The sequence below is a fragment of the Urtica dioica genome, chromosome 4 (assembly GCF_054948205.1).
Source record: "Urtica dioica subsp. dioica isolate 48M chromosome 4, U.dioica_male_clone48M_v1_H2, whole genome shotgun sequence".
Lineage (NCBI taxonomy): Eukaryota > Viridiplantae > Streptophyta > Magnoliopsida > Rosales > Urticaceae > Urtica > Urtica dioica.
This window is the reverse complement of record NC_142759.1, coordinates 12315977-12342120: the sequence shown is the minus strand read 5'-3', so window position 1 is coordinate 12342120 and position 26144 is coordinate 12315977. Positions and strand designations below refer to the sequence as shown.

General features: G+C 38.0%; 3 protein-coding genes across 3 annotated transcripts; 2 read left to right on the top strand and 1 right to left on the bottom strand.

Annotated features, from left to right (window-relative positions):
- Positions 1-7079: 7079 nt before the first annotated feature.
- Positions 7080-9448, bottom strand: GOS12 (golgi snare 12). The gene is made up of 6 exons (XM_089610938.1): positions 9103-9448; positions 8573-8766; positions 7906-7995; positions 7704-7775; positions 7444-7573; positions 7080-7357 (listed from the first exon to the last, which is right to left on the bottom strand). Exons 1-6 carry the CDS (start codon positions 9230-9232, stop codon positions 7260-7262), a joined length of 714 nt encoding a protein of 237 aa, XP_089467064.1. The 5' UTR covers positions 9233-9448; the 3' UTR covers positions 7080-7259.
- A 450-nt stretch (positions 9449-9898) lies between these two features.
- LOC149400507 (uncharacterized) lies at positions 9899-10711 on the top strand. Its single transcript, XM_089610443.1, has 2 exons — positions 9899-10175; positions 10320-10711. The coding sequence occupies exons 1-2, from the start codon at positions 9899-9901 to the stop codon at positions 10709-10711; spliced, it is 669 nt and encodes a 222-aa protein (XP_089466569.1).
- Positions 10712-22092: 11381 nt separating this feature from the next.
- LOC149400506 (auxin-responsive protein SAUR36-like) lies at positions 22093-22960 on the top strand. Its single transcript, XM_089613895.1, has one exon. It carries the CDS (start codon positions 22154-22156, stop codon positions 22661-22663), a length of 510 nt encoding a protein of 169 aa, XP_089470021.1. The 5' UTR covers positions 22093-22153; the 3' UTR covers positions 22664-22960.
- Positions 22961-26144: the final 3184 nt, after the last annotated feature.

Below are 26144 nucleotides of genomic sequence, written 5' to 3'. Positions count from 1 at the left end.
AGTATCGTTAATGGTGGCCACCTCATCCCCGTCGTTAAGAATCCCAAGGCAGGTCTTCAAGACCGACTCGCCAACTACGTCCCAATATCTCTGGTAGAAAATCGTAGGAAAGCCGTCACTTCTCGGAGCCTTAATTGCATCCATCGAGAAAAGCGTCTTTTTTATCTCCCCTGGCTCAAAAGGGCGCTCCAACTCGGCGCTCAACGCCTCCGAGAACCTAGGCTGTACGCCCGCAGAAACTAACTCAATACTCTGCGAAGAAGGCCTCGCTGAAGAGAAAATGTCACCAAAGTAACCAGAGACGATCCTCTCAATCTCAGTGTCTCCACTGTGCCAAACCCCGTGTTCGTCCTCCAAACCTCTGATGGCGTTCCTCTTTCTCCTGGCAGAGGCCTTGCGGTGAAAAAGCTTCGTATTCTTATCCCCGCACCGCATCCATGACATTCTGCTCCTCTGTCTCCAGTACTGCTCCTCTCTCTCCACTAAGGCGTCAAGATGTCTCTCATCCCGTCTGAAGGACTCCATACAGAAATCCGGGCCCGATCGTCCCGCAAGCTCAATGATCTTCCTCTGCTTCTCGATCCTGTCTCTGGTCTCTTTGTTCTTCTCCCCACCCCAGCGGAAGAGGCTCTGTCTGCACTTACTGATCTCATCAGCTAAGCTCGGACTCTGATCACCATTCTGGCCCGTCCCCTAAGCTCTACGGATCCGCTCGTCACACTCTGGCTCTCCTATCCGAGACTCCTCAAAGAAGAATCGCCTCGGCCTCCTACTCCGCCGGCGATCTCTAAAACCCGCTGTAATCAGAAGAAGAGGTCTATGATCTGAACTCCAAAAACTCAAGTGTCGAACAGTGGCCGAAGGGAAGAGATCGCTCCACTCGTGACTCGCAAGGCATCTATCTAGACGCTCCTCTTTATCTCATATGCGCCAGGTGAAAGGGTCTCCCTCGAAACCTAAGTCATGGATGTCGCAATCCAAAATCATCTCTCTGAAAGCTGATAACTGGCCGGGACCTCTGTCTCTACCTCCTCTAATCTCAGAGTTGGAGGCAACTTCGTTCATGTCGCCCCCAACCAACCAAGGACACGTGAAAGAGCTCCGGATGCGACGAAGAAGCTCCCAAGTATGCCTCATCTGGGCGCTCACTGGATCCCCGTATATCCCCACAAATCTCCATCTCTCACCTAACTAGCTAACCAGATCTCCATCAATGTGAAATCTCAAAAACGTCCCGAGTAGGAATCTCACAGGCTCTTTCCAAAGTAACATTAAGCCTCCACTCCTACCAAGACAGTCCACCGTCATACAACCATCAAAACCCAACAACATTCTCAGCCTTTCAGCCCCCTCTCGCCGTAGTCTAGTCTCCGAAAGAAAAATAAAATCGGGACTATGGTCTCGAACGTGAGAAAGGAGGGCTGACCTCGTCCCGGGGTTACCCAACCCCTGGACGTTCCATATAACGCCTATCATTGCATTCGACGGCCCTCGCTCTCGAGGGGCGCCGCTCTCTCATCAGTAACTACTAAGGTCGAATCCACTAAACTAGAAACTTCCAAAGTACGAGTAATAGAAAATAAGTCTCCCCTCCCTAGGTCATGTGTGACAGAAAGAACGTCTCTATCCCCTAGTTCTTGAGTATCGGAAAAGGAGTCTCTAACCCCTAGGGCTGGTGTAGCTGAAAGTAAGTCTCTGTGTCCTAAATCAAACTGTAATAAATGAGTATGAGATGAGGTAGGTGGACTTACCGAAGAGTCCGTCGAGGGGCGAAGAGGGGAGCTTGAAGTCCTAGGCGGGAGACTTCCTGAGAGGCGCGCCATTTTCTTCAGGTTTCCCGTTCTGCCCCGATCGCTCTCTAAGGCCCCACGTGATCATCTCCACCCGGACCCGCTAAAATCAAACTCATCTCTGTCCCCTTATCCAGAGTAGGAAGCTTCCTCTTGCCTAATTGCCTATCTGACCCAAGAGATGGGAGGTCATCAAGAGAACGCCCTTCCTGGGTTTTGTGAGGCCCTGAGTGCAGAGTCCATGGCCCACTGAATCCAGGCCCACCAGGCAGTTTCCCTGAAGCTCAGCCGAGAAAGATTGAGGTACAGGGACCATTTGGTTAGCCTGGCCCCAGATCTCTTAAGTTTTGGATTGTAGAGATTGGGCTTGGGCCGACATTAGGGTTATAATCATGAGGAACCCTCAAACCCTTATCAAGAGTAGCGGCCGAAGACACAAGGACAACTTTTATATGAACCCATAAAACTATTGACATTTATCAACAGTTATCAGACGATATTGAAGAAGATGAACGAGGATTTAAAAATAATAAGAAGAAGAAGAACGAACGAACGAATGGGAGAGGCGGAAATCCTACTTTCACAAGATGCTCCGGCGACTTGAAGAACCATTCCAACAAACACCCACCCTCGCATGCCTTTCTTTCCCTCGCGCGTCTCTCTATTTGTTTCGCGCACGGAGGTGAATAGATAGATAACGTCATAAGAAACATAGAAAGAGAAAGGAGAGATAAAAACAGATCCTATGAATTCGGAGGATTTGATATAATAAATTAGACATTTTTTAATTTCAATTTTTTTAATCTTAAATTAATATGGGTAATACGGGTATAAAAAACTTGTCGCGTCATTCTAATGGCTATTTAACTAAAACGTTGGTTAAAACAAAGTTCACACGTTTCAAGTGTCATACTTCGTAACAAATCTCTATAAAATTTGGAATATATTATAGTTTGGAATAATTGAAAAAGCATTATCTCGTTGAAAGTTTCCATACATCTATCCTTTCTCAAGGCATTTATTTAGACAAGGACCCTGTTTTTTCCTCTTTTCGGATGGTAAATATTTATCAAAACATGGAGTGTGAATCAAACTCATGTTGGAATTGAAATTGAGATACTGATGCAAGTTCTTCCCTTTCTGAATCAGACATATTCATACCTGAAAGAGCTTGACAGTTCTTTCAAAATTGAATACTTGTCCGTCTGTTAGAAGTGCTCAAGAAATCTCTGCGATCGAGTAAATAGCTCTACGAACGAATGGATCGGATCGAATTGGAAAATTGAAAGATTTATACAAGTTATACATTTCGTCACCTTTTGAGAAAAATTGTTAAGTATGAATATGTTAGACACCTGTAACTCGATATTCCAACTGAATTCTAACGTAAATTCCTGATAAAATAAAAAACACCTTTAGTTTTATTTTTATTTAAAGTTTTCATTCTTTTTTTCTTGGATTTGGCTCCATCGGAATTGGCGGGGCTTGAGCTCGTAGCTTCCGCCTTGATATGACGGTGCTCTGGCTAACTGAACTACAATCCCAAGGAAATAATAGAATAAAGTGTATACTACACATATTCGTATGATTTTACTTCTTTCCAATATGTTATTTAGCAATGATATATTTATATTCTAGGTATCTCTTATTTATGTTTATACCCTTATATTTATTTCGTATTTTTTAAATAGACTAGTTAGGACTACTCTAATTATTTTGTACTCTATCATGTGTTTTTTAAATTAATGTCATTGTGATTGTAAAAATAAAACCATCGTAAAATGCTGTAAAATTGATTAAAAAAAAATTGTTTAATTAAGCCACCAAAATTTGAAGATTTGTTAAATAGTCAATATTTTGGTAAATTTTTAGTATATAGCTATTATGATTATATGGAATTGTTATTTAGAATTCCATTTATGTCCTTGGAGTCCAATGGTTATTTACAATCATGAACGGAAATTTATAACTATTAATGTCTATTTTTCTTTGTTAATAAAATCTCGTGGTTATTTACTTAAAATTTACTAAAGGTTGACCAAAATTTGAACTTTTATATGACTATATATCTAGAAAGCACTAACAAAACGTCATAAAGCCGTCATAAGGTCATCCATGTAGCATCGTTATACCGTCCAAGTCATCCATTCTAAAGTCGTCATACATATAAGGGTGATGGGGTTATCTAGTCATTTTAAAGTTTGGATTTGGCAAAATAGTTCAACTTTCCAAAGTCGAAGCAAAATAACCAAAATTTGATAGAACCCCAAAATACCCACAACAAATGCCCCGCTCTTTAGATTGAACTCAACATCGCCGAACTCAACATCCATGGGAGTATCGAACCAAGAAGCTGAATCACGTCGCTCGCTGAGAATCGGAGCGAGGAATTGAATTCGAAACCGATAATTCATTCTTCAGGCACGAGAGCGTGACTGGACACGACGTCGGCGTGCTCGCTGCGAAGCTCAACACGAGCTCTAATGGCGGACTTAAGGTTTTGGACGCGCTCTACGGCTGTAGAGTCAGGTCAATGCGGTACCTCGTTGAGGCTGAGGCTGATTTCGTGCTCGCTAACAACGCCAATGACGAGAATATGACGGGGTGATTGGCCGGAATATGGCACGCGCGGAGGAGGATTTTGTCGGAGATGGTCGGAGGTGGTCTGTAACTCACCTCGAGGCGAATAGAGTTATGGTAGAGCGTTACTTGGATTTTGAAGCTCGTCGGAGATTTTGATTTTGCCGATCGGAGATGGACTGGTGTGGAGTAGAGGACTCGATTCGACGTCACGCTTAGGGTTAGGGTTCTGAGGTCAAATTCGGTGGCGATTGATTCCTGATTTGCGACGGCGAAGGGGAGACTGAGTACCATAATTATTAAGAAGCGTAGAGTTGACATGGTCATCACCACCATCTTCTTCTTCTTCTTCTATTTATTCTTTTTCTTCTTTTAGTTTGTCGAACAATTGATTATAAAAATTTTTTACATCTTCTTTTTCTTCTTCTAATTTATCGAAGAGTGGATTAATTTTTTTGAAAGCAGGATTAAAATTTTGACATCTTCTTCGTCTTCTTCTTTTTATACTTCTGGTTTATTGAAGAGTGAATTAGATTTTTTGACATATTCTTCTTCTTGTTTATCAAAGAGTGGATTAACACAGAAAGTGCGGTGGATTAAAATTTTAGAAACTTAGATTAATTATTCTGAAAATAATTAAAGATGTACTAATAGTTTTATATTATAAGTGACTAAAATGCATCAACTTATGAAATCTTGACTAAACAGTTAGTTTGAAATGACTAGTTCATAAAATAAAAAAAAAAAAAAAAAAAATCTTACATATAATGACCAAATTATAAATATAAGCAAGTAAATGCATTAATGTACAGTACCTCCATGCATCATGTACATCATGTAGCGCAATAGTTTTTATTCCCACCATAAAATGCTGTGTCATGTTAATTGTCATATTCCGTGTAGTGATTCTTTAGAAAGCCCAAAAGCGCTATTAATATGTCGTTTCCCCATCTAAGATGGTGAAGATTTGACATAGAAGTAAATGATTGCGTTCCAAATGACGTTCACTATCGAGAGATCGATTTTTAGAGCTCGTCCTTCTCTAGCTGAGAAGTGATTTGCCGGTCATCTTCCCTTTTAAGGATAAAAATTAGCTATTCGGTATGGAGTTTCTCATAATACTAATACGTACTCCAACGCTCAATACTAATCCAATTGTTATCTTTCAGTAGCTCTCTCTCTCTCTCTCTCTCTCTCTCTCTCTCTCTCTCTCATAACTACAGCGAAACCACATATACACATATGCATGGTAAATTAATAGAAAGAGGCGTGGAGTTATGTGGGGTGGCATGTCAAAATATGGCAACATAGAGTGAGTGAATGAGTAAGTGCTGTATGAGTACTGTTCTTCACTGTCGCTCTGTATTAAGCTCTCTCTCTCTCTCTCAATTGAAATTTATGTCTTTTGACAAAGTTATAGATCCAACGTTTTCTTGTTTGCTTATGTACTATGCAACTGTGCATGCTTAAATTAATAGGTATACACAACAGCCACGTGTACTACTGGCTGGCCTCAATGGTATCTGTATCTGTTATTTGCTGTTTAAACTTGTTAGCTTTCCACAGAAGCCTTTACTTTTTCTTATAAAAGAGCTGCAGAGCTTGGTTTCACTTCTCAAGCTTTTAACTCATCCCTTTTTTTTTTCTCTAAGCAAACAACATTCCCGACTTCGCGTCGAGGGATATTTTTTAACTGCCAATTTATATTGGCTAAAAGTGATTTATATTTTTAGTATAGGTTTTTAGCGCAAATAATCAGTGAGTCGTATTTTGGAGTAATTATGTCAGTAGTCTAATTACTCAACTTCCTTTTTAAAAAGTATTTCAAGTTTTATTTTATTAACAAATAATCTACTAAATCCATATATAATCCAGAGTAAATGAATCAAGTAAAAAGTAAATTAATTAATAAAATGAAACTTTGACCATAATCTTAAAAAGAGTTGGGACAATGGCTAGTTACAACAAAATATTGTTATATTATTGTCACTAAATCCAGTTCTTATGCAAAATGACACTATAATTATTGATTTTATAGTATTTTATTCATTGATAAGGGTACTCTTTTGATAAAGAAAAAATCTTATGAGACTTGGCAAGTAAACAACTTAAAACATATACAAACTTAAGTCACTTGGTGTAAAAGAAACTAATTAAATTATATTTTGACACTAAAGTCATGTAAATAAAAACACTTAATTAAATTCATGTAGAATTAAACTGTATGATGTCGTTTTACCGATACTAAGTATATGAGGTTATTTTCTAAATATGATTCAAGTTATTTTTCTGTTATATTTCATATAAAAATTAAGATATTATTCACTAACAAAAATTAAAATTTTATATAGTAAGAGGATCATTAAGCTTGAAAAAAAATAGTTATTGACCAAAGTGCCACTCTCACTAAATTCAAAGATAATTTGCTGTTGAGAGTTTCTTTCGATAGCTTTTTATTTTATTTTTTCATTTTTGCCACTTTTGAGTGTTTAACTCCGTCACTATTGTCTCTGAATAAACTATTTCTTCTCATCCAGCATAGTGAATCGTTCAACGTCACAGCTGAGTTGTGTTCTGTTGTTCATTAGGAAAATCGCCAATTTCACTTTCGAACTTTGATGTAATAATCAACTTGGACGTCAGGCTCTGTGAGATTAATCCTACCCCGAGTTCCAACCTCATAACAGTCTATATAGAACCATTAAGAAGTTATGTAAATGATAAAACATATTTGGATAGATTTATGGGCAATGGTACCCAAGAAAGGAGTACCACAAACTTCATAAAAAACAATAAAATTGAATCGTTCCAACAAAAATACAAGCAAAATTCCATAAAGGGGCCTCGGTGTACGTATAATTTTGTGTGATTATCAGACATATTTCTAATCTATTTTGAAAGCCAGTAGATGATAAGAAACAGGGTACACGCCGCAATTACCGTGGACAGAATAATCGTGTCTCTTGATTGACGCCTTCTGATCGAACCTGCAAAAAATTTGGACAATTATTTGTAACAAATCACATCAAAGAATCAAAATGGTGAAAATATATATACTCTCTTCATCAAGTACCGAGTAGGCCACGAATGACGGGAAACTTGTCACTTAGGACCTTTACTTTCCCTTGAACATCTCCAAATAAAGCCCTCTGTGAGCCTAAAGTTGCTCTTGTGGATTGAGCCTGACTAATCACCTCGTCTATCTGCAGAAGAGTGAACCCAAAACCTTGATAAGGTACATAACATGCCTCGCTTTATAGCATTAATGGGATCAATATGTCTGCATAATTTTTGCACAAGATATGATATCAATTATGTGGCGTTTTGGCTTACATGAGATATGTTTCCGTGGATAGAAGCTCGCTCCCTTAGTAACTGCATTCTCGGCGACATACTGCCAGATGCCTGAACCCAACCGTGGGAAGAAACAAAATCATTACGGAACAATGTTTAAGAAACACAAACGACTTTGAGTGTATTAGTGTGAGAGAGACAAGAGAAGAGTGACTTTGAGACTGCTTAAGAGAGCTCTCACCTTATATTCACTGATGTCATCCCTGACTGAACTCAAAAGCTCTGCGTGTTCCTTCATTGAGCTTATATTTCCCTTGATTCGTCTAAATTCCTGCAGATAACAAAATTCTATGAGTTGGTTATGAACTTATGATTGATCACCCCCAGTATTATTTTCTTTATCTTAAAATAATCTATCGGAGAAACTAAGTTTAAACTTAAATTTTGAAGCTGCCGCAACAAGCAGCCACATCACATTGTGAACCCCATTTCAGATACATTAAAAGTTTACCCAATTCCCTTACCATATTCCAAACACAGATTAGTAGTTTTTCTAGGATTTCAAAGGCCGTAGTACTAAAGCACATCAAGAGTTCAAATACAGCCATATATGTACACTACTAGCAGAATAGAGGTAGATCATGTTAAATCACAGTGATGCCTAATACTTAAATGTCTCCACCAGAAAACATAAGTTGTAAATTCGACAAATAAAAAACCCAGCAAGACATTTTCGAGTAGTGCACTTATAAATAGCTTCTGTTGAAATGCCAAAAAAGAAACGTATATGGGTTTGTCTGAGTATTCATGAAAGCATTCTGGCTGAAGCAGAACAAGAAGAACCACATGAAACTATAAGTATAAGATCTCGCTAAATATTAAATACTAAAACTGAGAAAAATGCAGACCTGAGTGAACTCGTGAAGTATATCTCTATGCCTCGCGAGCTTCTGGGAAACAGAAGTGGCCGGAGTAGCCGAAGCAGCACAACGACTCATCGAATCGTTTATGTCCAAAAGCTTCTCAAGCGACGATTGGATTTCCATTTCCATCGACTTCCATGACCTGCTTGACCCGACAGTTGGTGATCCGGTATCATAACCTGGTTTCGATCCATGTCCCTCTTCACAATCAATCAATCTTGAACATTACAATGATCTTAACTAACTTCCAAAACTTAACTAGAATTTCAATCTTTATGTCTATAGTTGTGATTTCAAGCTTCTTATCTCGATTCTCCTCATTTCACCAACTATGTCCATTCGATTCTCAATAATTACGACACTGGACGAAAAAAGCACAGAAACACTTCAAATTCCCAGACTCAATACAAGAATTAACCAAATCTATCACCATTTTCATTAACCAGCAACAGAAATGACGCGAGCGAATCAACACTGAGAATTATAAAGACATCGAGAGAAAACGAAACGCGAACCTCCTTGGGTAAACCTAGCTCCGAGCTTGGCATAAGAAGAGAGCTTGACGTCGAGATCGCCTTCGATCTTCCGAGCTTCTCTTCTCAACTCTTCCCAGCCCGATTCCTGAAGCTCCAAACTCGAATCCATAATTCGGATCCACCAAAGTCTAGCGGCTTGGGATTGTTCTTCGTAAATCGATCCAAACGGAAGGGATTTGAATCTGGTATCTGTTATTTTACGGTTGAAGAAGCTTGTTTCTCTTCACTGTGCTCTCTTTTGTGTTCTAAGCGTAGAGGTTTTGCTTGATTTCAGAAGTTCAATCTGGGCCGTTGATTGAGAGGACTTCGGATTAGAGTCAAAGTCCTAAATGTAAGCCTATATGACATCCGTCTTATTTATTTCAGCGGAGTTCACCCACCACGTGTCATGTTATTAGTGGTTCGTAGAGTGAACTATGTTATAACCGCCTCAATTTGATATATAAGCTTGTAAGACTTCATTTTGATCAATTAATGAAAATCTCTCTTTTCGATCAATACTGGTTCTAGATTTTTCCTCTCTCTCGAGCTCTGTTCATATTATAGTATGAGAGCTTTCGTATTCTTCCGAAACGATCGTTTGATTCGAGCTTTGAGATTGTAGCCAAGATCAATCCAGTTTTTCTTTTCGACGGATTCGCTATCAATGACGAGCGTGGAGGAGCAGAGAAACTCGCAATAAGAAAATTCAATCGCAGGCACTGGTTTGCAATTGAGATCCGCCATTGATGATCCTTTGAGTGAGTATTATCCCCATCACGCACACAGTCTTGGTATGGTTCTTATTTCGCAATTGTTTAATGGAGATAATTACAATTCATGGAGTCGCTCCATGTTGATTGCGTTGTATGTGAAGAATAAGCTAGGGTTTATAGATGGTTCGATTCCTAAATCATCTGCATCTGATTCTCATTTGTTGAATGCTTGGAAGAGAAGCAACAATATTGTCATTGTTTGGGTTCTGAATTCCGTTACGCGTGAGATCTCTTCGAGCATCATGTTTGGAGAATCTGCGGCGGCGATCTGGAATGATCTTCGTGGAGTCGCTCGATGTTGATTGTGTTGTCTCTGAAGAATAAGCTAGGGTTTATAGATGGTTCGATTCCTAAATCATATGCATCTGATTCTTTGTTGAATGCTTGAAGAGAAACAACAATATTGTCATTTTTTGGGTTCTGAATTCCGTTACGCGTGAGATCTCGTCGAGCATCATGTTTGGAGAATCTGGCGCACGGCGATCTGGAATGATCTTCGTGAGCGATACGAACAGAGCAATGGTCCGAGGATCTTTCAACTACGCAGGGAATTCGTCAATCTTGTACAGGATCAGAAGTCTGTTGTTGTGTATTTCACGAAGCTGAAGTCAATTTGTGAGGAATTGAACAACTTTCGTCCTTATTGCACATATGGAGGCTGTACCTCTGGAGGAATGAAGAAAGCCAATGCATTTCTGTACAGTGATTATGTTATGCAATTCCTAATTGGATTGAATGAAATTCTATCTGGAGCAGGAAGTCGGGTCTTGGTGATGGATCTTTTGCCTCCGATCAACAAAGTCTTTTCTCTTGTGTCTCAAGAAGAGAAATAAAATCCATTGAACTTGACTTGAGTGGTGGATCAAACAACTCCAATGTGATGGCAATGGCGCCGAAGGAAGATGTTAAGAAGATTCAGAAGAAAGAGAGGACGTATTGCACTCATTGCAAAATGCAAGGTCACACAATTGACAAGTGCTATAAGTTGCCTGACTATCTACCTTGTGTCAAGGGCAAAGCAAAAAGACAAGTCAATTGGTGTTGGAGTAGATGATCAGGTGAAGAAACACTTAAAGATCGCCAACATACTCACTCACCTCGGAACAATATATATCAGCAACTCTTGAACATCTTATCTTCTCAGATGTCTGCAACTACCTCCAAGAATGTGGATGTCAACTCTACCTCTATTGATATAGGTGTTTTTATTTGCTTCACTGGTTCTATATATTCAGGTGTTAGTTCAAATAGCTCTAATCATACTTGGATTCTTGATTATGAAGCTTCGAAACACATTTGTGCGGGTAAGAGTCTTTTACAAATCTTAGGTTACTGAAGAATTCAATAGTAACTTTGCCTAATCACATGTCTATAAAGATGCATTTATGTGGAGATGTGATAATCAATAATTATTTGACATTGAGAGACACTACTAGAAATATGACATTTAGCTACGGAAGTATTAGCGACGACTTAATCGTCGCTAATTTTTCGTCGCTAATCACCCTTTTAGCGACGAATTTATCGTCGCTAATTATTTGGTGCCAAAACTTCTAAAGTTTCGCGGAAAAGACAATTAGCGACGATATTTTCGTCGCTAATTATATCTATTCGTCGCTAAGTTCGCGGGAAAACAATTAGCGACGATATTATCGTCGCTAATAGTTTGGAATTAATATCGAATTAATTTCGAATTTTAACCAAATTTAAAGAGGGAAAAATCCCCCCAAAATAATTTAAATGAAATGATTTAGCGACGATAAAATCGTCGCTAAATGTGTAAAAAACTATTAGCGATGATTGAATCGTCGCTAAATGTCTGGTTATGAACTGAAAATTTAAGTTCATTTAGCTACGAATTTTAAACATTTAGCGACGATTTAATCGTCGGTAAATGTCTTTAAATACCAGATCGCGTATCAGTTTCCCCCATTTTTCCCCGACCTAAAAATCTTCATTTCTCCAATCTCTCCCAAAAACCCAATTCTCCTCCGACGAACCTCCGTCCTCCGCCGTCGTCCGCCGTCCCCGAAGCTCCGGTAAGTCGCTCTCTCCTCATGTCTCTCTCTCCTCACATCTCTCTCTCCTCACGTCTCTCTCTCTCCTCAGATCTGTCTCTCCGAAGCTCATCGCCGTCCACCGTCGTCCTCCGCCGTTCCGACGCCGACGCCGAAGTCCAGCTCGTCCGCCTCTTCCTCCGCCTGCACGGCTCTTCCTCGATCCGCCACCGAAGGTAAGTTTATATATATATATAAGTTATATTTTATATATTTACATAATTTAGTATATAATTAAGGATATAAGTATTTATATAATTAGTTATAATTATATAGGATATAAGTATTTACATAATTAGTTATATATAATTATTTAGGATATAAGTATTTAGTATATAATTTATTATATAATTTAGTATTTAGGATTTAATTACGATATAATTTAGGATGTTTGATAATTTAAAATTGTAAATTAGGATTAGAGATTAAATATGTATATAAGTATAGTAGATTAGAGATTAATAAATTAGGAAATGTAATTTTGTTAATTACGATTAGAAAATTTAAAATTGTTTAATTTTGTGTAGTTGGCCTCGACGTTAGGAGATCGATATAGTTTGTCGCTTAATTCGCATCCAATTTCGACCGATTCTCTAAAGCTAACAAACTTAAATTAATGAATTAGTTTAACGAAAATTAGGTAGTTTATGTGAAATTAATTAATTGGTTATGGATTGAAATTGAAATTGGATTTAATTTTTGTTAGAAATGAATAAAAATGTGACATTTATTAATTGGTTATAGATTTAAAAATGAATAAAAATGTGAAATTAATTAGTTTATAGATTTAAAAAAGAATAAAAATGTGAAATTAATTAGTTGGTTATGGATTATGTATTTTAATAATCGAACCACTAGGTTCGATTTATCGTTAGTTTTAGGATGTTTCTATGCAGGTTTTAAAGTTAAAGGCTTGATGCCGGGTTGTTAAGTTTATAGGGGAGGTTCTGCCGAAATTTTGGTAGGATAGTGAAATTATAAAATAAAATCTGGAAATTACTAAATTTTTAAATGTTGAATCTTTAGGTAAAATAAAATGAGTTATCTTTAGGTAAATTTCAGATGGCTACGGCTACAGGAGCCGAAGGCAGCGGAGGCGGGGATGACTACCTATCCCGTCTCCCGAATTATTGCGAGTCGGCGCCCGTACGCGATGGCGTCGAAGAAGCCGATGAGGATATCGAACCCACCGTGCGTGGGCCGACGCTCGGGAAACGATCTGAGCGTGCACGGCGCCCGGGGTGAAGGAAGTCGTTATTTATAACGATGAGTTTCAGTCGTTCTTGCAGCCAGAGCGAGAGATGGATCCGGATCTCGCGACGTTCGCGAACACGCTCGGGTTGGTCGTCCGAGACAAGATCTCGCCTATGGTCCCAAGGTGGACGACTGCAAACGTGGGGCCAGCGAAGGAGGCCGAGATCCGATCAACGATTCGAGACAAGTACGGCATTCGAGTCGATGGCGACGCAACCGGGAAGAAGAAGGCGATTGTCGATGCGGCAATCATTCGAGACGCAAAGACTCGTCTTCGCAATTGGAGGCATACCTTGCAGTCATGGTTCGAAATCGACTGCAAGAGCAGCGTACAGGTGGCGCGGTCGATGAAACCGAGGACCGTTAAGCTCGACACCGACTAGGAGACGCTTATACAACGATATTCGAGCGATGAGTTTAAGGTAATCAAATCATTTACGTTAAATATGTGTTTACCCTTTTATTATACAATTTGTTATTTACGTGTACGTTTACTATATTACATGCCATATAAGCGAAGAACAAGGCGAATCGCTCGAAGAAGAAAACGAAGAGTCGACATGGGACGATTGGATTCTTGACCCACCGCATGAAGAACGTAAGTTTTATGTTTATATGATACTTCAAATCGTTAAAACTATCTAACACTTGAAATTTTGTTTACATGCAGAAGAGCGTCGAGACAGGCGCTTTCGAGAACTTGTTTGCGAACTACAAGCGCCAACATCAGTCCGACAAGTCCGAATGGCTGACTCTTGAAGCCTCCGCACGTTATGTAAGTTTACATTTATTTTGTCTTATTTTTCGATTAATATATACTAACTGGTTAATTATATCAGGATCGACTGATCGATAGGTTCAACACGTTGCGAGCGGAGGCTGAGCAACAAGGAGCGGACGTTGATATTTCCGTCCTAGAGCAGCAGGCGATCCGTGATATTATGGGTTCGCGGACTGATCACTTGACCGGCGTCGGACGTTTGGTGCCACAGGGAGCACGGATGGCGGCTGACCTCGCCGAAGTCTACGGTAGTTCGGATGTTGGGATGTTGCATCCAGGATATATCTCCCAAGAGGTGTTCACGTCGACCATCGCCTCGTTCGCTGAGGCAATACAGAGTCAGGTACCCGGTCTCAACCTGAGCTCGTTTATGCCTCAATTTCCGCATAGTTCGCAGTAGGCTCCGTCGTCCCACAGCCAGCAGACTCCGACGGCCGGTGTCCAGACTCTGACGCCTGGCGTCCACACTCCGACGGGCGGCCAGCAGAGGACTCCCGATGGTAGCCAGTAGACGACGCCCGGCGGTCTGAGTCAGTCTACTGATCAGCGCCAGCAGAAGAGCGTTTCACGTCGAGGAGGGGGAAAACGAGCGGCAGGACGACAAAGCAAACGCCGCGACTAGTGTTTTATTAGATATTTTGTGTATTGTAGATTATTATTTACATATTTCTCGATAATTGAAAACGTAACCGGATTTTATATATAAGTTGATTTGGATAATATATTTTTGTTTTTATTAAAAAAATTAACTTATTAGCGACGACTTAATCGTCGCTAATTCGCGCGGGAAAATTTCGCGCGCGAATTAGCGACGATTAAGTCGTCGCTAAATAATTAAAAAAAAAACTCCTAATTTAAACATTTAGGGACGATTTAATCGTCGGTACTATCGTCGGTAAATATTTAGCGACGATTAATTCGTCGCTAAATATATTTAGGCACGGACATTTAGCAACGATAAAAATCGTCGCTAAAGTGATTTAGCGACGACGATTATGGGGTTTTTAGCGACGAAAAAAATCGTCGGTAATGGTGAGATTTGTTGTAGTGAGAAGTTACTTTGGTCCATGATTTCAAATACAATCTCATGTTAGTGAATGAATTAACATCTACACCAAATGTTGTGGTCATTTTTTCGAGTGATTAATGTATAATTCAGGATACTCACCTCAAGAAACGACTGGCAAGGCTAAAAAGACTGCTGATCTCTATGCTCTCACTGAAGATGAAGTCAAGAGGGCTTTTTTAGCATCAACAAAGTGTCTACACAGCAGTGGTATGACATGCTAGGTCCCTTTTCATTCAAGAAGCTTGAACCACTCCAAGATACTTTAGATTTCAGCTCAAATAAGTCAAAGACATGTTGTATTTGTTCATTGGCTAAACAAGAAGGCTCACTTTTCCCAATTGTAATAATGTAGCTGAAAATAGATTTGATCTGGTCTAATGTGATGTATGGGGTCCAAATCATGTGGAATCTTTTACTTGACACATATATATTTTCTAACTCTGGTTGACGATGCAACTCGTTTTACTTGGAATTTTTTTTTTATGAAATCTAAAGTTGAGATTCACAGGTTAATACCAAGATTCTGTGATGTGGTCAAGACTCAGTTTGATTGTCATATCAAACTTTTTAGATCGGACAATGCTTCTGAACTAATTTTTAGTGAGTTCTTTGGTCAAACTGGCACATTGCATCAGTTATCATGTGTAGAGACTCCTCAACAGAAGTCAGTTGTGGAACGAAAGCATCAACATCAGTTGTGGAACGAAAGCATCAACATATTCTCAATGTAGCTGGAGCGCTTTATTTCCAATGAAGAGTTCCTATAGCTTATGTCCAAGTGTGTGCTAACAGTAGTATATCTGATAAATAGGGCACCAACTCCTATATTGAAGAATCAGAGTCCCTACACAATGCTCTACACAAGACAGTTGACTATCATTCTCTTTGAGTTTTTGGCTGCATGGTGTTTGCATCCATACTGCTTGGTGTTTCCTCTCTATTTGCAAACAAATTGTACCACGAGTGATTTCCCATGAAAAAGGCCTTTATGAAGCGTTGAGTAATGAAGAAACCAATATAACCAAGCTTTGGGCATGCTTTCAGATCCCTTCGCCATGCTATATGGAAGTCCAATGAGCAACAACAAAAAGTTGGTATTTAAAGAGAAATTTATTAAAGTGGATCTTATAAGTAGAGAAATATCAACAATGAACCTCTTATTTAAGAAATATCTAAATGTGAATTTTTGACCCAATGTCATGTTAAATTACCTTTAAACTAATTTTTTTTCATTTCTTTCTCATTTAATCTTATTCTATCGTATTTCATCTAATTTCATATTATTTCATCTTTCATCTTATTCCACCGCATTTCATTTTCTCCAATGGAATAAGATTAAGGATGAAATAAGATTAACTACAATAAAATAAGATGAAATACGATCGAATGAGAAAATGAAATGAAAAAAATTAATTTTAATGCTTTTAAGGGTATTTTGGCCGAAATTGATCAAAAGATTTTTTTTTTTTTTTTGAAAACCAGGAAATGGATTAAGGCATATCAGCCAAGCAAAGGTCAACAACTTCTGGGGGAACAACCTCCACCCATACAGTACATTCAGGGAATAGTAAGGCTTTCCTCGCCAAAATATGAGCAATCCGATTACAAGCCCCTGGTAAAAAACAGAATTCAGCAAAAAGAAAATCGTCGGCAAGGTTCGTCGCCTAGCTGACCAGCAAGCCTTCCTCCGTGGCCCAGAGACGCCGGTCTTGCATGAGCTTCAGAGCAGTGGTGCAATCGGATTGGACACGGATCCTCTGGCAGCCCAACTGTTTGGCTACCCGGAGGCCTTCGACTATCGCCTGCATTTCAGCGAACAGGAGAGAAGAAGGATGGCGGAGTGGGGCGATGAAGGAGCCCACTACAGACCCCTCCGATGTACGCAGCACTCCCTCTGCTCCGCTAACATTCTCGTCCCTCAAAAAAGCCGCATCCACGCATATCGCTGTAACACCCGCAGGAGGGGGAGCCCATCTCTTTGTAGTCCTCGGCTCGACTTTTGTTACCGCCCGCGGTGCCGAGGCAAGGCGGAACTCCTCGATGTAGTTGAAGGCTCTACTCAGCTGCCCCGCCGGGTGCTCGCGCCGACCCGAGTGGACTTCATTGTTCCGGGCGTTCCAACTCGACCAAGCCACCGCCACGAAGACCTCGAACTCCGAGCCAGAGAGGACCGATCTCATGTGGATGAGCAGTGCAATTATATCTCCAGCATAAGCCGTCTTGATCGATCTCCACCATCCGGTCAGCTTCCACGTTTTCGCGCTAGCGCCACAGCCCCAGATGGCATGAAAGACGCTCTCCGATCTTTTCTTACATCGAGGGCACCACGGGTCCACTTCCATGCCTCGGGACACCAAGTTGCTCATAGTGGGCAGCCAATTTTTCCCTACCCTCCATATGAACATGCGCATTTTGGGGGGAACTTTGAGCTTCCACATCCCTCCCCACCATTTCTCCGTCACACTTGGGTCCGACGAGCAGCAGCTCCCCATGGCGTCGCGAGCTACTCGGTACCCGCTCCTCACGGAGTACTCGCCGTCCTTAGAGAAGTGCCAACATAACTCATCGGGGACGGGGGAGGTCACGCAAGGGATTTTCAGCACGTACTCAAGGTCATCTTCCCGCAAGGAGGTTCGGAGGAGCGGGACGTTCCACGAACCCCCCGACAGTTTGAGGTCAGCCACCGTCCATCCGCCCGGGAGGAGAGACGGATCACGAATCGAGAACCCCGTAGCTCGAGGGATCCACCTACCGGACCTAGCATTCACAGATTCCCCGGTACCGATTCTCCATCTTGAGCCTTTAAGAATAAAGTCACGCCCCCACATGAGCCCTCTCCAAGTACTCGAGGCGTAGTTCATGTTCTCCGTCGAGAGAATGTCCGAGTTAGGGAAGTAGCTAGCTTTGAGGGCTCGCGCCGCCAAGGAGGACGGAAACCGCAAAACTCGCCACACTCCCTTAGCCAAAAGAGCTTGGTTGAAACTCCTGAGGTACTCATTGAGGATTATGAGTACTCATTGAAACTCCCGAGGTACTCATTGATATTGGTGCCTTATGTTAGTGGCTGATATGGTACTCATTGAGGATTTAATGGCATGTTCCTTCCCCTTGGTATTTTTGATATTTGTTTCTCTTTTAATTTTGCTATCTTTTCTTTATTTCAAGACTGTGTAATTATCCGACTTATTTATTTGAAAGATTAAATTATTCATTTTGGTATTCAATCAATCAACAATGCCACAATAAGAAAGAAAAAAAACAAATGGAGCGGAAGTGTTCCTTTTCATACAATTTTATTATTACTAAATTCTATCATTTTATGAATACACATATATTATTCAATTGCAATATAAAATTATGGAGAAGATATTTGGTCATTTTAAAATCTTCAATAATATCTTTTAATCAGTAAATAAACATGTCTTTCGTGAGTACTCCGCAATTTATTTTATTCAAAAAAATTTATGATATGTTTTTCAATGAATAATTTATGCTAGATCAACTAGAAACTATACAAACCAGCGTAGATATCAATAAAGTCTACGGATCCATATATATAACCACATGAAGTTAATGTACCTGTTAAGCGATTTGAAATCATCCTATTGTATAAACATAAATAATATTCAAGTAGCGCGTTTTTAATTTAGAAATTGACCTACAAATATCACGGCTTATTGACCTACAAATATCACGGTAAAATATTAATATTTTGGTAGGTAAGAAAGGCCATTAACAATAGTAATCTGTTTGTTTAAAAATAAAACAAATAATGACAACGGTTTTATGTTTGATACTTGGGATAAGATTCCCTTTCCAGATCGTATAATTTAAGTAGGAAGTCAGATAAAGAATTTCTCTAGAACTTAATAAATGGCATTTCACTTTTTTTTTAAAACAAATAGCCAAAGATAACAAATTTCTAAAACAGATTGACATATCTTATCAACCTTTAATAAAGAGATTCCATTAAGTTTGTTCTTCAACTTTGAGAGAAACTGACGCCCAAAGTCGTATGGTCCACGTAAGCAATCCTTGCCAAATGGGCCGATCGCACGCCGAGCCCAAGGTATCTTAAAGCCCACTTCTATAGAAAATCGCCGTGGACTTGTGTGGGACCCATTTGCTTTCACAAAAGGCGGAGTCAATCATGAAGTGTGGGTCCCACAATGTAATGTTTGTTTTGCACTTCTTTTAGTCAGCTCTCACTCACGTGCTCCAATACGGTGGCGTACGGGTTCGTACAAGCTTTTTTTTTTTTTTTTTTTTTGCTCCAATACGGGTTTGTACATGTACGGAAAAAGACGAGAGCCTATTATATAATAGTATACTTTTTATTTAAACTATATTTTTGTTGTTATAAGTTTTAACTTATTAGATGCCAAGCAAGGGAGAGTTGTCCTTAGTTTATGGTATTCGGCAATATAGATTAGTGGGTGTTTTTGTATTGATTTTTTTTTTTTTTAAATGAAGTGTTTTTGTATTGCGTGTGCTGGACTTTTCTAAGTCCCTTAAAAAAGTTAGGGTTGTGTTTGGTATTCATTTAAAAAAGAGTTTTTGACTTTTTGAGATAAAAAAAATTGGAAACAAAAAAGGAAAGTTGCGTTTGGTTTAATTTTCGGAAAAAAAATTTTAAAATTTTTGTATCAAAGAAAACTGAAAACAAATAAAAGATGTTTTTGGAAAAAAAAAAAAAAAAAAAAAAATTTCTTCTATTCTCTCCTCCTTCTCCTCACCCGCGCGTAAGACTTGAAAAAAAAAAAAAAAAATCCGGCCATTTTCTTCAATCACCACCGAGCCTCACCATCGCCGCCAAATAGTTTTCATTTTTTTTTTCATTTTTTCAAAAGGTGTACCAAATAGTTTTCATTTTTTCATTTTTTCAAAAACAAAAATGAAAAATGTACCAAACAGTTTTTTCAGTTTTTTCAATTTTTCAAAAACAAAAATGAAAACTATATCAAACAGTTTTTTGAAAACAACTGCAAAATAATTTTTCAGTACAACTACAAAAATTAGAAAATAGAAAACAAAACTATCAAACAAAACCTAGACTTTTTTTAAGAAGTCCACTAAAATTTTAAACTACACGTGGCAGCTTGCTGTTAGATCGCAAATTAGCGATATGGTCTTTTGCTAAATTTCCATGTTTACACAAATGTCGTGTATATTTTCAATTTTCCAAACAGACAAAAATAGATTTTTTTTTTTTTTTTTTTGTGTGGACTAGAAACCGTGTACGGCTAAAATATCTATGAATATATGTATATATGATTGATTTTCAAATGAAGTTTAACTTGTTTCGAGCAAAAAAAAATGAACTTTGTTGTAAAAAAAATCTTTGCAAAAAAATGGTTTAAAGTATGAATAATGCTCGCTTAAATTTTAATTCAGATTTAAAAAAATTATGACATGGTAAATTCACCACCTAGAATTATATATTATTTTTTGTTTTTATTTATTTGTTATGTTTTTGTCTTTCACGAATAGAGAAAATATATGTAGAGAGACGTTACACATATGCTAGAAACTCAGAATTCGACATTTAAACTTCTAGTGTTGACTTGTGTACTTTATTTTTCACATTAAGTTTTATCTCTTTTTTAAATGTATTTATGATAGTTTTATCTTAAACACGTTTCAACGCTTCCCTTTATGTCTTTAGCTAATACATAAGCATTACGAGTTTTGTGAACTCATAATTTTTAAGGATGTTGCAAATCGCGATTGCATTACGTATTAGTTTTTTTTTTTTTCGTTATCAAAACATTACTTTATCTACTTCTTGAGCCATTTGTCAAAAAAATTTGTGTTCTGTATGGACATCTCAATTTAATCTGTAAGTTCCTTGAACTCCCAGGTCAAAGAATCGAATGAATTTAACCCCCTCTCTTTTTTTTTTTTTTTTAGTAGAGGCACTATCGGTCAGAATTACATGATATATTAACAGTGCAAAGCGCAGGTGACACTATCGGCCAAGATTACATAGTAGGTGACACTACTGACCAAAATTACATATTTATTAGAATAACTCCTAGGGACATGCATTTCTGCATCCATGAAAGCTTGAACCCATGACCTCTCCGTCGAGGTGTGTGTGGGATTACCCCTCTCTTTGATTATTATAAATAGATTTTGAAATGATCACATTTAACGAGTAAATTAAAGAAACGTATCCTACATTATAATTTCTTGTTAGCGGTGAAACGTCACCGCTTATTGGTAGCATTAATATTTACCTTTATCGCAATAAAGATAATGCGTGTGTACTTATTGTACTTTTGCGGTAATGTTACTATTTAGAATTTAAGTAGTAATAAATACACGAGTTAATTTCGTCAATTACTCTTGGAACTTTCAAGTTCCACCCGATGAGACCAAGTCCTCGTATTAACAAATATGATATATTAACAATATTCATACGTGTCTGTCCCAATCTAAGCAGTTTCTAAGAAGAATCGTTTGCTCGAAGAAAGTCTAATATTGGACCTCCGTTCTCATCTCATTGAATAGGACAGAGAGTTCCTATAATCTCACCGGCAGGTTATGCTTTTTCTGTAACAGCCCAATCAAATTAGACTCACGAAACTCACGCTAATCAAATCAACCAGTTAACGAAAAAAAGTTTGACTTTCAATTATACGCTAATACGACTCAATCTTCGCCAGCCACACCCGCGATTCTCTCTCCTTATATATATTCACACAGATATTTCTTTCTTTCCAACAATCTTGTCCTTACCGACTTGTAAAAAAGACAAAAAAAAAAAAAAAAAAAAAATATCGCCGGGCAATTTGACACTCAAAGCTCTTATCTTTATATTACAGGTTCTCCTCATAAGTCACGACTCAACAAACCAAACCGCAAAAACTCCATTTTTCTTTTCCTCTAAAAATCACCAAAAATTCAAAAAGCTATGTTTATTATCTCTTCCCTTAAACATGTCTAATATCCCAAGGTTCATCTCCGAAGGCTGTTTAACTCTCTCTCGTCTTACCATGTCCGAAGCTGACCCTTGGCCATTTTCTTGAACCAAGGGAAAAAAAAACCCTCTCCAAAAAAACACACACACACACACACACAAACCCATTTCCTCTTTTCTCACAAGACGAGAATGAGAAAGACGAGAGGGTTCAAGCTAGGGAAGCGCCTCTGCCAAGTCACGAGGTGGGTCCTACGCAAGACCCGGATCCGCAAGGCCAATAATGGGTTTTTGGGCCGGGCCGGGCCGACCCAACACTCGAGGCCGATCGCGAAGCTCATCCGCTGGGGTCGGAGGTTATCTAAAGGAGCGAAGTCGCTGTGCCGGGTCAAACCCGGTCCGGGGTACGTGGCGCTGGGTCAAGAGCCGGCGGAGAACTGTCCCGGTCAGGACGCGGTGCCGAAAGGACACCTGGCGGTGTACGTGGGACAGAAGGACGAGGACGAGGACTTTCACAGGGTTTTGGTGCCGGTGATTTACTTCAACCACCCTCTCTTCAGCGAGCTTCTCAGGGAAGCCGAGGACGAGTACGGGTTTAACCACCAGGGCGGTATAACCATCCCTTGCCGGTTCTCCGAGTTCGAGCGAGTCCAGACTCGGATCGCTTCCGGGTCCACTCGGAAACGTCATCATCACTATTGATGCTTTTTTCTGGTGGTGGATGATTTTTTTTTTCAGCGTTGTTGTTGATGATGATGATGATGATGATGATGATGTTTAGAAATTTTGGTTAGTTTTATAGTTTTTTTTCGTCTTTCTTTTAAACTTGTCGCGTTCATGGATTATTTTTTAGGTGTGTATATAATATATATTTTTAAAATAAGTGATTTGAATAGAGGAGTTACAGGCTAGTTATTGTGTGATAATGATACTATTTGATGAATTTAAGAGAAAAAGTAGGTACACAACATATGAAATTTGATTGTTGTCCTTGAAAAATGCGAGTCATTTAAACAAAATTCAACCTTGTTGTTTATGATAATATTTTGAAATTTTGGCTTTTTGTAGCATATTTCTCTACTACTATTGAAATTGTTAACAGTTGTCTTAATTGCCACTTTTTTTTTTTTTAATGAATAGAGGGTTAGGTGTCCTTCTCACATTTTACAACTATTCATAACCAACATTAATTTACAATTTTACCTTGAATTTGGGTAATTAATACCTCAGTTGTGCACAGATATTAAATTTGGTAACAGCTTATAGTAAACATAAAAACTTACCGGCCGTTTGAAAAACACAGGGCAAATCAGTCCAAAACGCGGTTATAGTTGTGGTAGCTATTGACTGATAATGATATTGATATTCTTATTTCAAACTGTAGACAAACGTAGTTTATTCTACTTTTGTTAACTTCATCGTAGCGTCAATAAAAAATGAGACTTGAAAGGGAAGTGGGAATATGATATTTAATTATTTATTCGCTAATAGTAAAGAAATGCTTATATGGTGCAAATTTCTATATCCTATGGGGAAGGGAAAAAAAATACTATTATATTTGAGATATGATTCATCACGAAATTCTATATGAATAATTTGTGATAAAATAAAATAAAAAGATTGGTTGTTGGCCAAAATAATTCTACTTCTCGACACGTTTTTACTTTGTAGAGATCGAAAGATAAGAGGATCTTGTGTTATGTTGTCAGAGATCATATAATCTGCAAACTGTTTTTTTAAGATCTTTCTTCAGGCAACGATATTTATCGGTTAGGTATTATTTCCTGTAATATTAGTTGGACATGAATTTCAACTACTTTTGAATAATTGTATCGTATTCTAAGCTATTGCATAAAGTATTGAGCGCATGGTGTTCATGAATTTCCCGGAGAATATGAATTTTTATTAATTCCATATTGAGAAGGATGGTAAGAAAAAGATGTAGTAGGTTTAAGCGAATGGAAATTAAGTATCTAAAAGGCATTTCTTTGCTATTCTAATTCGAGCACCACAAATGTCCTTCTCATTTATATCAATTGAGTTATTAAGCTAGTGGGATCTGATGGAATAAAATCATATTTTTGGTTTTGGTTTTGGTTTTATTGATTATATCCACACACGACATCATCAAGAAAAGCAATGTATAGTTTTTGTCAAAATAAAAATCACAATTATTTTGAATAGTCAATTTATATAATTATGTTCAAAGTTTCTCTTCAACAAAACAAAGTGGTCCATTGCAGATCACTATCTGTCTAGTTGTGTTTTTTTATTAAGAGCTCGGCTATATGAAAATTGAGACTTTATTATAGACATCGATATTATAAGCGGTCTCCAGAAGCTCTAAATCGAATCAGGCTCTGTTTCTTTTCTTTTTTTCCCTTCAATTCAAGAAAGAAAGTAATCACATACCGCTCTGTTTTTTTTTCTTTTTTTTATGGTCTGTATCTCTCTAATGAAAATAAATCACGTCATGATTTTGAACTCATTTTTAAAAATATGGTTAGGTGATTTATTGTAGTAAAGAGACGTAAAATGATACACTAAAATTGGTTAGACAATTTGGATTATCAAATCCAACTTAAAATCTTAATTAAATTTTAATCAAATATATTATAAACCACGATTTAAATTAGATTCATCCGGTTTATTTTTTTTTATTATTTTTTTTTATAAAAGGCTTTTCAAAAGATACATTGATAAAAATCAAATGCTAAAATTACAAAAATAGCGCAAAAAAATTGAAAAAAACTTAAGTAGGAAGAAAATAAAATCGGACCACAAACAATCATAAACACAACAAAATAATATGGGGTTATCTGTCTGTGCAATTAATCATTAATTATCAGAGTATTACTACATGAATTACGAACAAAAATACCGATCTCGCCTGTTACAGATTATAGTTATAGAGGTCTTGCCCTTGAGATCAATGCCTAAGCAAAATCATATCTTAGATTTGAAATTCATATATGAAAAATATTCAAAAACCTCTCCGATTAAAGATTGAGCGGTACAAAAACTATTTCTAATAAGTTTGAATTATTGAAACTTAGTCAAAAGAAAAAAAACAAAAACATGAAGAATGAAATAAAAATAAAAAAAGTATGTTCTCCTGTGACGAGAGTCATCCATTGCTCAAAATCACCGGAATTTTCTCTCTCGGGAGAAGCAACGACATTGAAGATTAAAAGTCCAAACTTTATTTTTTTGAAAACGAAAGCCCGGCAACTAAAGGAACCGTGAGATTTAAATTAGATTTCATAAACTCAACTTCAAGCTTTTTTTCTTTGACACATTATTGAAGAGAGATGTGAATAAGCTGTTACAATATTTGTGTTTTGTTAGCAAATCAATACTGTATTTGCATTGAGTCAAATTTAAACGAAGTTCTGTTTTGACCGCCCGAACTAAATTTGTAACATATAATTATTAAAATAAAAATTGAAATATTTTCCCCCCCTTGTAATATATCCTATACTCTTAAGTTCTTTTTATGTTTATTGTAAAAAGAATTTTATAATGATATCTACCCACCTACCCACTTATCCCCATTTTTTCCACCCCTAAATTAACAAATTGAGTTAGACTACGTACTTGTGCTTAAAAAGTTTTATATTAGGTAAGAAAGTGTTTTCTAATTAAAGACCTCAAAGAAGATAAATCTTGATATATAATGGTCCTAGCAGCTAGCTAGCTCCTACAACCTTCCCATTTCGCACCTACATATTTTTTGCAATATTGCATAAAAAATAATTAAAATAAGAGTTAATGACGACATATATATTCAATATTTGAGTTAACTAAACACTTATTAATTACTCAATAACTTTTTACGGCAAATATACTCGATGTTCCTTTCGAGTATAACCGGTTAATACTAACAAAAATCTCACGTGCATTGTCGAAAACTTCTCACAGAATAATAAGCAAAATTCTCAAAATGTTTCACTGAAGTAAAACATTGAACACCTTGCCTGCATTATAACATCTAATTATTGTCTGCATTATAATACATTGCCTGCTTTATAACATCTAATAATGGCCTGCATTATAACAGCTTGACCTCGGCCAAGACGACCAGCCTCCACATCTCCCTGACGGCCGTGACGTCGACAGCCACAGCGGAGTCGGAGCCGGGTGCGAACGACGATGGCCTTTCGGAGCGGCTATTGTTAGCAAT